The 13800-nt window shown below is 43.1% G+C and overlaps 1 protein-coding gene across 1 annotated transcript in view; it reads right to left on the reverse strand.

Annotated features, from left to right (window-relative positions):
• Nucleotides 1–1566: 1566 nt before the first annotated feature.
• GLRA1 (glycine receptor alpha 1) overlaps nucleotides 1567–13800 on the reverse strand; it is a 63663-nt gene continuing 51429 nt past the window's right edge. The window contains exons 8-9 of the mRNA XM_037801562.1: nucleotides 2158–2163; nucleotides 1567–1857 (exon numbers count right to left, since the gene is read on the reverse strand). Coding sequence (XP_037657490.1) covers nucleotides 1567–1857; nucleotides 2158–2163 — 297 coding nt within the window. The remainder of the gene's footprint in view (nucleotides 1858–2157; nucleotides 2164–13800) is intronic.

Raw genomic sequence — 13800 nt, forward strand, 5'->3', positions numbered from 1 at the left:
ATGCTGGCCAGGGGACCAAAGCAGGGAGGATGTCACGGACAATGGTGCCATCTTAGCACACCTATTTCAAGTGTAGTGGTGCTGGTGGAAAGTGGACAGAGGCCTGTTGGAGACAGCTTCCCTCTTTAATTCTGCCACCCTGGCTCACCTTGCAGACCACCAATCTATGAATATCTGTGTCTTTCAGTAGGAACCCCTGGCCCTCACAATTCCTCTCCTAATCCTTCTCCTATTCTGGAGTGTCCTTAGCTATCTTAGGATGTACAGTCCTGGCTCTTCAGAGTTAGAGGGAAAGAAAAATATTTATCTAACTTTCCTAAATATTTAAACTAAGCACACACAAAAGGAAAAAAAGACTTATAAAAATATAATGGGGTCATCCCCCCAAGCTTCCCACATTATTTTTGATATATGCAATGTCAAAATATAATGGACAGACTTGCTGAACATTACTCTTTTCCTACCCAATATATACCTAAGCTGCAGCAACCTCAGTATTACCCTTTCATTTCTTTAAAACTTCACTATATAGAATCATTATATACTAAATCTATTTCATTCTACTGACCCCATCTTCCCAAACATAAACTCACCAGCAATTCCCAAAAAATAGACATTTAAAAAAAGTGCATCTGTTTACAGTCTATCTGCATATTATTTCTCAAGATTATTACTCTTTTTTTTAACCATAAAAAAAGATTGCATATTGGCAATATAATAAGACCATGGCGGCCATTTCTGTGTGGCGGTGGTGGGGGAGTGGGGCGGGTGTTGAAGCAAGAAGCGAGAAGGCTCAGAGAGGGGCAAGTGTGGTTCTTTGCTTTGAGACATGAGGATTGAGGTGGGGCAATTTTGATGCTCAATCCTTGGGTCTCCAAATGTCCTATCTCTTTAGTCACTCCCTTCTCTCCTTTTCCCATTTTCACTGCCCATGCCCCATGCCACACAACCCTCTTGAAGCAGAGGTGGAATGGCTTTTTGGCATGTGTCCACGTGGGCTTAATTTGAAGAAAGGTATGGCATTTGGAGGGGTGTGTTGGACAGCTTATTTGTGACTGTTTCCACTCTGGGAAAAATTGTCCACCACTTCTGTGACTTTAAAAATTTAAGCAGTTACTAGGCTGATAGGTAAAGAAACAAATCATTTGTTCTTGTGGTTTTGCATTAATATTAAGCATGAATATATATCGTATATTACATTGCTTTCCTTCTGCTCTGGGGCAGTCTGTACCCTCCCTCGAAACAGAAAAACTGCATAGCCCGTGGACTCAAATTTTTGAAAGCTGTTATCCCCCTACCCTTAGCCCACCCCTTTCTCCCTACCCTCAGTTCCTGTATTAGAAAAGTCCCTCCCTCCCCACCTCCCACCAGCCCACCCGAGGTTAAATAGATTTTGCCACATTCTAAAATTCATGCATCGCTGCATTTTGCTATTGCACATATTGCAGAGAAAGAGAGTTGTGTATGTGTGGCCCCTCCCTCTCTTCTCCTTCTCTTCCTTAGGCTCAGATTCCTGTGCTATTCCTACCCTGTCCCCTCCCAACCTCCCCCCACAGCCCAGACACTTCACTGGTTGTGGACATCCTCCCTACGGACGATCTTGTAAATGATCCAGTAGAACATGTTGAAGATGAGGAAGGCCATGGGAAAGCCAATGCGGGATATTTTGTCGATCTTCTTGGCCCTCTGGATGAAGAGTTTTCGCATCTCCTCCGGGGACTTAGATGGCACAGGAGGGGGGTTGGTGGTGGTGGTGTTATTGGCACCCTTGACCGAGATGCCATCCTTGGCCTGCAGACAGGCTGGGCCCATCCCATAGGCAGAGAAGTTGAAGCGGCCCTCTCCGGCCTCATCCTCCTGGAATAGATTCAACATGGGGCTCTACTTAAAATAAGACAGGGGCTGGGCACCCTCCCTGCAAGGCACTCCCTTGGGTACCAGGCCATGCCCATCTGGTTTTCCCTGCCACCCAACTGCACCATTCCAGGTTCCTAAAGGCTGTGGCTGGTTGGGGAGTTCTGCCTTATAGAGGGGTGCCACTTGCACACTTAAACAGATGCAAACCAGGGGATGGGAATGTGGTTTAGAGTCTGGAGACCTGCACTGCTCAAATTTTGGCTCTGTCACTTGCTAGCTGTATCACCTTAGGCAATTCACTTCCTTCTCTGAGTCTCAGGGTTTTACCCCCCGGTGAGTATGGGATAAAATACGCTCCACTATCTCACAAGCGTCTTTTGACCATTTGAGGAAGTAATAGATGAGCAGATACTCTGAATATTGTACTGGATTTTTGTTAGAAATTCAGAAGACAATTTGGAGAGATCCCCTGCTTTGCCTCTGTTACTTCCATGCCCTCTTCCCCCTCCCAGTACCCCAATTAACGTCACCCCATGGGTGAGGAGGAGGTGAATAGCCCAAGAGGAATCTGGAGCTCTGGGCCTCTCCTCCATCTCTTAAGCCAGAAGCCCACAGCTTCTTCCTACCCCTGTATTCCCATATCCCTGGTGGTTGTGACCTCAGACAGACCTCTGGATTTTCAGACAAGTTATCATTCCAGGCCCTTTATCATTTGGCTCCAACTTACCTTTCGAAGCTTTTCCCCTTCTGTGCACCAATGCTTTGCATCCCTGCCATCTTTGTTGCACCTTCTTAGAAATGCCTTGGGTATTTTCACCTCCCTGTTTTGTGCCCATTTTACCAAAATGCCTTCTACCTGTATCCTTCTAGTTCATCACTTTCCCAACTCATGGTGACCTTGCCTGATCTGAATCATGAAGGCACTACTGTCGGCTCTCATCACGTCCATCTTTGTTATCTTCACATGTGAGCTCTGAGGGGGGCACCAAAAGTCCAGTGTTTTAGTCTCAGCTGAGCTGTTGACTTAATTCTTGGCCCGGAGAAGTTTCATCTGCTAACTTTGCCCTCCTAGATAGAGCTTTTAGGATAGGGACCTATCTTCTCCTTGTTCTCTGCAGGACAGGGCTAATAGAAAACAAGAAACTCAGCATAGGAGCCACTGATGCCTCCGCATCTGCACACTTGCCACCCTAGCTTGGGCCACCATCTCCCACCTGGACTTACTGTGACAACCTGTAGTTCCTCTGCTGCTTCCAATCTGGTCCCCAACCTATCTGTGTTGTTATAGAGCAGATCTTATTGGTCATCTTCTGCCTAGAACCTTTGAATAGGTTGCCTCTGTCTTTAAGGTAATTAATATCCTTCACATGGTAAACAGGCCTTAGATGGCCTGACCCTGTCCTACCTCTCTAGCCTCATCTTTTTTATTTATTTATTTTTATTTTTTATTTTGAAATAAATTCAAAGTTATATGAACAGTTGCAAAAACAATACTAGTCCCATACACAGAATTCCATCATACCCTGACCCCCCCTCCCCGGTAGCTCAATCCACCAACTTTAACTTGCTGTCACATTGCTATTTCTTTCCCTCCCTCCCTCCCTCTCTCCCTATCATCCATCATCTATTGCTCTGTTGTCTGAACATATGAGAGTTAGCTGCACACATCCTTGAGCATTCACTATAATTCACGTATACACTTCCCACAAACAAGAACATTCTTTCATGCAATCCCGTTAAGCGCAGCTAAGAAGTACAATACATTCAACAATGATAAAAAGCTTACATTCTATATTTCCTTTTCCTTGTGTCTCAACTGTGTCCCTTTGAGCCACCTGTCCTCTATCCTCCTGTCCCATCCAAGTTCATCCTTAGTATTCAGCTGTCATCTAGTTAGACTGACTTTTTTTTTTTTTTTTTTCAGTTGTGGAAACATATATACAGCCTAAATCTTCCCATTCCACTCCCTCCCTAGCCTTTCATTAGTGGGATTAATCACGTTTAGAATGTTGTAATGCTCTTTCCCACTATCCATTACGAGAAATTTCCCTTCACCTCAAACAGCAACCCTACACTCATTTCTTAACTCCCCATTGTCCCTTCCCCCATTTCTCTTAACCCAAACTCTGCTTTTCATCTCTATGGTTATATTCTCTGATAATTTCTTTGTGTTTACTATGGGGCTTAAAATTAACCTCTTCAATCCATATCAATCTTGTTTTTCTTTGAAACCACCTTCACTTCAATAGGGCACATAAACTATGTTCCTATACTCCTTCATTCCCCCACCTTTATATAGTTGTCTAAAATTACATATTTTACATTGAGTTCAAAACCACTGATTTGTCCTTAGAGTTTGTGTATTTTATATCATGTAGGAAGTAACTAGTGGAATTACAGTTCAAAAATTATTGACTTCTATTTGTATTCCATTGTGGTTGGAGAATGTGCTTTGAGTATATTCAATGTTTTTTTTTTTTTAATTTCTTGAGGCTTGTTTTATGTCCCAGCCTATGGTCCCTTCTCAAGAAAGATCTGTGATCACTAGAGAAAAGTGAGTGTCCTGGTGATTTGGGATGTAAGGTACTATATATGTCTGTTAAAATTCTCTATATCTCTTTCTCCCTTCCCTGTCTCTCCTCCAGCAGGGCTCCCCTCAGAATCTGAAGTAGGGCAGGTCTTTCATCGGCAAAGTCTCTCAGCATTTGTTTGTCTGTGAAAAATTTAAGCTCTCCCTCAAATTTGAAGGAGAGCTTTGCTGGATAAAGTATTCTTGGTTGGAAATTTTTCTCTCTCAGAGTTTTAAATATGTCATGCCAGTGCCTTCTCGCCTCCATGATTGCTGCTGAGTAGTCACTACTTAGTCTTACGTTGTTTCCTTTGTATGTGGTGAATTGCTTTTCTCTCGCTGCTTTCAGAACTTGTTCCTTCTCTTCAGTATTTGAGAGTCTTTTCAGAATATGTCTTGGAGTGGGTTTATTTGGATTTATTCTATTTGGAGTTCGCTGGGCATTTATGCTTTGTGTATTTATATTGTGTAGAAGGTTGGGGAAGTTTTCCCCAACAATTTCTTTGAATACTCTTTCTAGACCTTTACCCTTCTCTTCCCCTTCTGGGACACCAATGAGTCTTAAGTTTGGACGTTTTATTTTATCTATCGTATCCCTGAGATCCATTTCGATTTTTTTTATTTTTTTCTCCATTCTTTCTTTTGTTCTTTCATTTTCTGTTCTGTGGGCTTCTAGGACACTGAGATGTTGTTTGGCTTCCTCTAGTCTTGTATTGTGAATATCCAGAGTCTTTTTAATTTGGCCAACAGTTTCTTTTATTTCCATAAGATCTTCTATTTTTTTTATTTACTCTTGCTATGTCTTCTTTATGCTCTTCTAGGGTCTTCTTTATGTAGCTTATGTCCTGGGCCATGGTCTTCTTGATGTCCTTTAAATCCTTTGCCATGTTTTCATTCCTCGATTGTAGGTCTTTGATTAATTTTGCGAGGTATACTGTATCTTCCGATATTTTGGTTTGTGTGTTTGGATTTGGATTCTCCATATCTTCTGGTTTTATCATATGCATTAAGATTTTCTGTTGTTTTTGGCCTCTTGACATTTGTTTTGCTTGATAGGCTCTTTCAAGTTGTAAAGAAAAAGGGATATCAATCTAATTTTTCAGGAACACAGTTTGGTGATGTACACTTTCTCTAACTAACCAGCAGATGGTGTCTGTGAGTCACCTATATCCCTCGAGTCAGTTCTCAACCTTTTTTCTGCTTTGTGTGGGGAAATGATTCTTGTGGGTTCAGTTGGAGAACTCGGTTTGGCTGTGTTGCTGGAGCTGTCTGCCCTGAATGTGGGGTGTGTGTACGGGTAGCCAGGGAGGAAGTGCAGTTCTAATGTTCAAATCCCCCAGGATCCTGGAGATTCAAGGCCGCCGCAAAAGTCTAAGCCTTCATTTCAGTTCAGCCTCAGCCTCTCTCTCTCGCTGATCTATAAACCAGCAGACTTGGCGTAGCGTCCCTGGGTTCTCCAAGTGGATCCCCCCTCCCAGCCGCGCTCCTCCAGTAGCTCAGCCAAGGGAAGGCTGTGCTACGTCATCAGTGTGCGCCATCCTACAAGGGAAGCCCCAGGCCGCCGGGCTGTGCAGCGGTGCACTCCCAGCCCGAAGCAAAGATGGCCAAGCGGGGCGTCTCAGCCCCCTCCTCCTCGCACCGTTCCTCCTTCCCAGCTCCGGGACAACTGGCGGGGCTTTGGGCTATGGGCACGGCCCTGGGCAGGAGTTTATCCAGCCCTCCGGGGGCCAGCTGCGAGCCGCGGGGTTTCTTTCTGCTTCCGGCTCTCCCCTCCGTTCCCCCGAACCCAAGGGTATCTGCTGTGGGCTATCTTCCCGGCCAGACAGCAAGAGGCCAGCCCAGCCCCCTCTTGCTGTGTTTTACTGCGTGGTTCCCACAATTGCTACTGGAGCCGCTCCTTTTTTTTTTTTTTTAAAACAGCCAGCTGGTCTCCATACGCTGAACCCTGGCTTCCCCAGCCTGCCACGTGGCTGCGGGTCTTCCAGCCAGCTTACTCACTCATTTCAGAATGCCGACTCCCGGTTTCACCAAGTATACGGCCCCTCTGGAGCTAGGAGCCCTCATCCAGTTGGTGCATCGCTGTAACCAGTATTCTAGGTCACTTTCTGGTTTTTAGCTAGTGTTTTTCACGGAGGCGTTTTTTTCGCCCTGTCTCAGCTAGCCGCCATCTTAGTTGGGTCTCTAGCCTCTATCACTCTTTGCTTGGTATTCTATGCTCCAGACACCCTGAGTATTTCCATTCCTTGAAGGTGTCATGTTCCTTTTCTTGAACTCTGGGCCTCTGTTCAAGTTGTTCTCTCTGGAACATTCTCCCAAACCCCTGCCTGTGACTGTTCTTTCTCCTAACTAATTTTTACTCAGGAAACCTTCCGTGAGCTCCCAAGTATAGGTTTGATGTACCTGCTGTGTGCTCTAGAAACTCTTTGTACCTCTCTCTTTTTATTATTTTTATTTTAAAGCTCATCTCTCTCTCATTAGACTGTAAGATAATGAAGGCAGAGGAAAAGTGTCATGTGCACTGCATCTCAACACTGAACATATGAACATAGTGCTTGGCACTTAAGCTCAAAACTCAGTAAATATTTGTTGAATAAATAAATGTTTACTTTTTATCTTTACCAGTTCCATCCTTCTTCTTCTTCTTTTTTTTTAAAGAAGGTATATTCCTAGCACCAGGAAGTTGCAAGATATATGGTAAATGTTTAAGAAATCTTTGGCAAACGAATGAATTTTGTTCAACACTCATTGCAGAAGTAGCAGGAAGAGGATGTGCTACAGTGCGTGGCAAATAGATGCTCAAATATTTGTGTATGAGGAGGGGAGTAGTAGCGGGTTTGGGCCAGGGCCAAAAAGAGTGAGGAAGCTGGCCAAATTACTGGACCTGGAATCTGGAAGGGGGCCTGTGCTTGCCTATCAATATAAAAAATCTGCCCTTGCTGGGGTAGAGGGAGTGGAGGGCTGAAAATGTTTTCTCACCGGGCCCTAATTATACAGGGGGAAGCACTATATTAAAATTCTCTGTGGCTTTGGGTGAATTATCCCCTGCCACCCTCATCTGTTAAACACAGGAGTGGAAGGGGGTGGAGATGTACACTAGATACAGGTTTGAACTATCAATTTCACAGTGTATCTGGGAGAAAGGAAAAAGACTTGCTATTCATATTCCAACCAGCAGGTGGCAGGAAATGAATGTCCAACTGCATCTGGAGCTGTCTGGGGGTGGGGTGGGGAAATCTGGTAGTATACGCTAGAACCCAGGGAGGGTGGTAGTCTGCCTGCTGCATCTGAGGCTCACAGAGGCTTCCTAATAATCTGCCTAATGAGGCTGGCCAGCTGAGGACCAGATGCTTTCTGCCCAACAAATGAGGTAACATGGGAAAGGTGGTGGAAGTTGGGGAGCCCGGCCAAGATCACAGGCTCTGAAAAACTCAGGCATCTAGCTAGTTCCTCTCCACTCACCATCTGGGGCTTAAAATTCCCTCTTCAACCTTTCTGCCAAGGAGGTTTTGACATCCAGAGTGGCTTAATCCAAAGGAAGCTCTTCTTTATGGTGAGCCCTATTCTGCACTATTGTAGTTCCTGACATTTGGGCTAAATTCAGAGCCCTTAGGAAAGAGGTCACAAATTCAAATGCACGTCAGGGATCAGGCAAGAGAAATGAGAGTAATGAACCTAGCTGGGGCTGAAAAAAATCACCAGTTAGACAAACAGTAGGGAATGTTAGGGACTTGGATATATTGGAGAATGCCTTCCCTACCTAAAGGCAGTGCCAGGGCACTGATGTGAATCCATTGTGGAGATGTGAATCCAATGTGACCAGATGCTGGTGATTTTTCAAATGAAGCCAGAAGTGTGATTTTTAAATGTTGGCAACTTATCCTGATTTTTTAAAACACTGTCCTGACCAAACTAAAGATGTTTTGCATGCCAAACTTAGCCTCTGACTACTAGTTTTTGACTTCTGCCTTGGGATAAACCTTAGTTCTTATTTAATATCTAATAATGCAATACTATTTTTTTTTCCTGCTTTAGTGTGGAAACTTTGACTAGCAGGTAAGCAGTTCTTGGTGTATGGTCAATGTTATGAGAAGAGCTATGGGTCCTGCTTTTGCCTTCAGTGCTCTTGGTGACCCTGGTGACTTTCTCTACCTCTCTGGCATCAGCCTCCCCACCAGTTGCATGAGAGGAGCGGGCAGGGTAATCGAGATCTTTTCCAGCACTAACATGGTGTTGGAGAGTGAGGAGGGAACTGAGCAGGAGAATCTATCTGATCATATTTGATGTTGGCAAAACTAGACAGATTTGTGGAGAGGCCCAAATAGACTTACTTATTCACACTTTACCTGGCCAGGGAGAAAGCTTTTGTTTTCCTCTAGTGTGTAAAACTAGTGAGGATTTGGGGAGGGTATAAGCAGCCCTTTGAAAGTACTAAAGGCCCACAGTACTATACATCTGCAGAGGGCTCCATTCACAATGTAGTCTATGCTAATGGCACCCCCTGGAGTTGTGCAGTGGACAATCTGCTATTATATAGACAGCCTGATACTAGCCAAATAATTTGGACATACTTTCCCAAAGCAGTGTCTCCCTGACAAATGTATTAACCTTCTTGCAGCAAAGGGGAATGTAAAAAGCAGTTAATCCAAGAGGAAAAAGGGAAAAATAAAAAATAAACCCCAAAGATAGTTGTGTTTGGCAGTTTCTTGCTTACATTTTTTTTTTTTTTTGAGTCAAAATCTAGGTATCCAATGAACAATATAGAAGGGCTAAAACTAGGGATCATTTAAGAAGTTCTGTCTAGCTTGCTACAAACAAGATAGTTTTTTCTTCCAAAGCAGGTTTGGAAGCGTGATGATAGCTTAGCTTAACCCCCATGGACATCTTCTGTCTGGGAAAGACTGCCTCCTGTCTATGGTAAATCATTAGAAGTTAGTCGAATTAGATTGCTGATCCTTAAGAAATATACTGATGAGGCGGGGCAAGATGGCAGACTGGTGAGCTGTATGTTTTAGTTACTCCTCCAGGAAAGTAGGTAGAAAGCCAGGAACTGCGTGGACTGGACACCACAGAGCAATCTGACTTTGGGCATACTTCATACAACACTCACGAAAACGTGGAACTGCTGAGATCAGCGAAATCTGTGTTTTTGCAGCCAGGGGACCAGCGCCCCTCCCTGCCAGGCTCAGTCCCGTGGGAGGAGGGGCTGTCAGCTCCGGGAAGGAGAAGGGAGAACTGCAGTGGCAGCCCTTATCGGAAACCCATTCTACTGATCCAAACTCCAACCATAGATAGACTGAGACCAGACACCACAGAATCTGAGAGCAGCCAGCCCAGCAGAGAGGAGACAGGCATAGAAAAAAAAACAACACGAAAAACTCCAAAATAAAAGCGGAGGATTTTTGGAGTTCTGGTGAACATAGAAAGGGGAAGGGCAGAGCTCAGGCCCTGAGGCGCATATGCAAATCCCGAAGAAAAGCTGATCTCTCTGCCCTGTGGACCTTTCCTTAATGGCCCTGGTTGCTTTGTCTCTTAGCATTTCAATAACCCATTAGATCTCTGAGGAGGGCTCTTTTTTTTTTTTTAATCCTTTTTTTCTTTTTCTAAAACAATTACTCTAAGAAGCCCAATACAGAAAGCTTCAAAGACTTGCAATTTGGGCAGGTCAAGTCAAGAGCAGAACTAAGAGAGCTCTGAGACAAAAGGCAATAATCCAGTGGCTGAGAAAATTCACTAAACACCACAACTTCCCAAGAAAAGGGGGGTGTCCGCTCACAGCCATCATCCTGGGGGACAGGAAACACTCCTGCCCATCGCCAGCCACATAGCCCAGAGCTGCCCCAGACAACCCAGTGTGATGGAAGTGCTTCAAATAACAGGCACACACCACAAAACTGGGCGTGGACATTAGCCTTCCCTGCAACCTCAGCTGATTGTCCCAGAGTTGGGAAGGTGGAGCAGTGTGAATTAACAAAGCCCCATTCAGCCATCATTTCAGCAGACTGGGAGCCTCCCTACACAGCCCAGCAGCCCAGAACTGCCCTGGGGGGACGGCACTCACCTGTGACATAGCACAGTCATCCCTCAACAGAGGACCCGGGGTGCACAGCCTGGAAGAGGGGCCCACTTGCAAGTCTCAGGAGCCATACGACAATACCAAGGACTTGTGGGTCAGTGGCAGAGACAAACTGTGGCAGGACTGAACTGAAGGATTAGACTATTGCAGCAGCTTTAAAACTCCAGGATCACCAGGGAGATTTGATTGTTAGAGCCATCCCCCCTCCCTGACTGCCCAGAAACATGCCCCATATACAGGGCGGGCAACACCAACTACACACGCAAGCTTGGTACACCAATTGGACCCCACAAGACTCACTCCCCCACTCACCACGAAGGCTAAGCAGGGGAGAACTGGCTTGTGGAGAACAGGTGGCTCGTGGACGCCACCTGCCGGTTAGAGAAAGTGTACTCCACGAAGCTGCAGATCTGATGAATTAGAGATAAGGACTTCAATTGGTCTACAAATCCTAAAAGAACCCTATCAAGTTCAGCAAACGCCAAGAGGCCAAAAACAACAGAAAATTATAAAGCATATGAAAAAACCAGACGATATGGATAACCCAAGCCCAAGCACCCAAATCAAAAGATCAGAAGAGACACAGCACCTAGAGCAGCTACTCAAAGAACTAAAGATGAACAATGAGACCATAGTACGGGATACAAAGGAAATCAAGAAGACTCTAGAAGAGCATAAAGAAGACATTGCAAGACTAAATAAAAAAAAAATGGATGATCTTATGGAAATTAAACTGTTGACCAAATTAAAAAGATTCTGGACACTCATAGTACAAGACTAGAGGAAGTTGAACAACGAATCAGTGACCTGGAAGATGACAGAATGGAAAATGAAAGCATAAAAGAAAGAATGGGGAAAAAAATTGAAAAAATCGAAATGGACCTTAGGGATATGATAGATAATATGAAATGTCCGAATATAAGACTCATTGGTGTCCCAGAAGGGGAAGAAAAGGGTAAAGGTCTAGGAAGAGTATTCAAAGAAATTGTTGGGGAAAACTTCCCAAATCTTCTAAACAACATAAATACACAAATCATAAATGCTCAGCGAACTCCAAATAGAATAAATCCAAATAAACCCACTCCGAGACATATACTGATCACACTGTCAAACACAGAAGAGAAGGAGCAAGTTCTGAAAGCAGCAAGAGAAAAGCAATTCACCACATACAAAGGAAACAGCATAAGACTAAGTAGTGACTACTCAGCAGCCACCATGGAGGCAAGAAGGCAGTGGCACGATATTTTTAAAATTCTGAGTGAGAAAAATTTCCAGCCAAGAATACTTTATCCAGCAAAGCTCTCCTTCAAATTTGAGGGAGAGCTTAAATTTTTCACAGACAAACAAATGCTGAGAGAATTTGCTAACAAGAGACCTGCCCTACTGGAGATAATAAAGGGAGCCCTACAGACAGAGAAACAAAGACAGGACAGAGAGACTTGGAGAAAGGTTCAGTACTAAAGAGATTCGGTATGGGTACAATAAAGGATATTAATAGAGAGAGGGAAAAATATGGCAAACATAATCCAAAGGATAAGATGGCCAATTCAAGAAATGCCTTCATGCTTTTAACGTTGAATGTAAATGGATTAAACTCCCCAATTAAAAGATATAGATTCGCAGAATGGATCAAAAAAAATGAACCATCAATATGTTGCATACAAGAGACTCATCTTAGACACAGGGACACAAAGAAACTGAAAGTGAAAGGATGGAAAAAAATATTTCATGCAAGCTACAGCCAAAAGAAAGCAGGTGTAGCAATATTAATCTCAGATAAAATAGACTTCAAATGCAGGGATGTTTTGAGAGACAAAGAAGGCCACTACATACTAATAAAAGGGGCAATTCAGCAAGAAGAAATAACAATCGTAAATGTCTCTGCACCCAATCAAGGTGCCACAAAATACATGAGAGAAACATTGGCAAAACTAAAGGAAGCAATTGATGTTTCCACAATAATTGTGGGAGACTTCAACACATCACTCTCTCCTATAGATAGATCAACCAGACAGAAGACCAATAAGGAAACTGAAAACCTAAACAATCTAATAAATGAATTAGATTTAACAGACATCTACAGGACATTACATCCCAAATAACCAGGATACACATACTTTTCTAGTGCTCATGGAACTTTCTCCAGAATAGATCATATGCTGGGACATAAAACAAGCCTCAATAAATTTAAAAAGATTGAAATTATTCAAAGCACATTCTCTGACCACAATGGAATACAATTAGAAGTCAATAACCATCAGAGACTTAGAAAATTCACAAATACCTGGAGGTTAAACAACACACTCCTAAACAATCAGTGGGTTAAAGAAGAAATAGCAAGAGAAATTGCTAAATATATAGAGACGAATGAAAATGAGAACACAACATACCAAAACCTATGGGATGCAGCAAAAGCAGTGCTAAGGGGGAAATTTATAGCACTAAACGCATATATTAAAAAGGAAGAAAGAGCCAAAATCAAAGAACTAATGGATCAACTGAAGAATCTAGAAAATGAACAGCAAACCAATCCTAAACCAAGTAGAAGAAAAGAAATCACAAGGATTAAAGCAGAAATAAATGACATAGAGAACAAAAAAACAATAGAGAGGATAAATATCACCAAAAGTTGGTTCTTTGAGAAGATCAACAAGATTGACAAGCCCCTAGCTAGACTGACAAAATCAAAAAGAGAGAAGACCCATATAAACAAAATAATGAATGAACAAGGTGACATAACTGCAGATCCTGAAGAAATTAAAAAAATTATAAGAGGATATTATGAACAATTGTATGGCAACAAACTGGATAATGTAGAAGAAATGGACAATTTCCTGGAAATATATGAACAACCTAGACTGACCAGAGAAGAAATAGAAGACCTCAACCAACCCATCACAAGCAAAGAGATCCAATCAGTCATCAAAAATCTTCCCACAAATAAATGCCCAGGGCCAGATGGCTTCACAGGGGAATTCTACCAAACTTTCCAGAAAGAACTGACACCAATCTTACTCAAACTCTTTCAAAACATTGAAGAAAATGGAACACTACCTAACTCATTTTATGAAGCTAACATCAATCTAATACCAAAACCAGGCAAAGATGCTACAAAAAAGGAAAACTACCGGCCAATCTCCCTAATGAATATAGATGCAAAAATCCTCAACAAAATACTTGCAAATCGAATCCAAAGACACATTAAAAAAATCATACACCATGACCAAGTGGGGTTCATTCCAGGCATGCAAGGATGGTTCAACATAAGAAAATCAATCAATGTATTACAACACATTAACAA

The sequence above is a fragment of the Choloepus didactylus genome, chromosome 13 (assembly GCF_015220235.1).
Source record: "Choloepus didactylus isolate mChoDid1 chromosome 13, mChoDid1.pri, whole genome shotgun sequence".
Taxonomy (NCBI): Eukaryota; Metazoa; Chordata; class Mammalia; order Pilosa; family Megalonychidae; genus Choloepus; species Choloepus didactylus.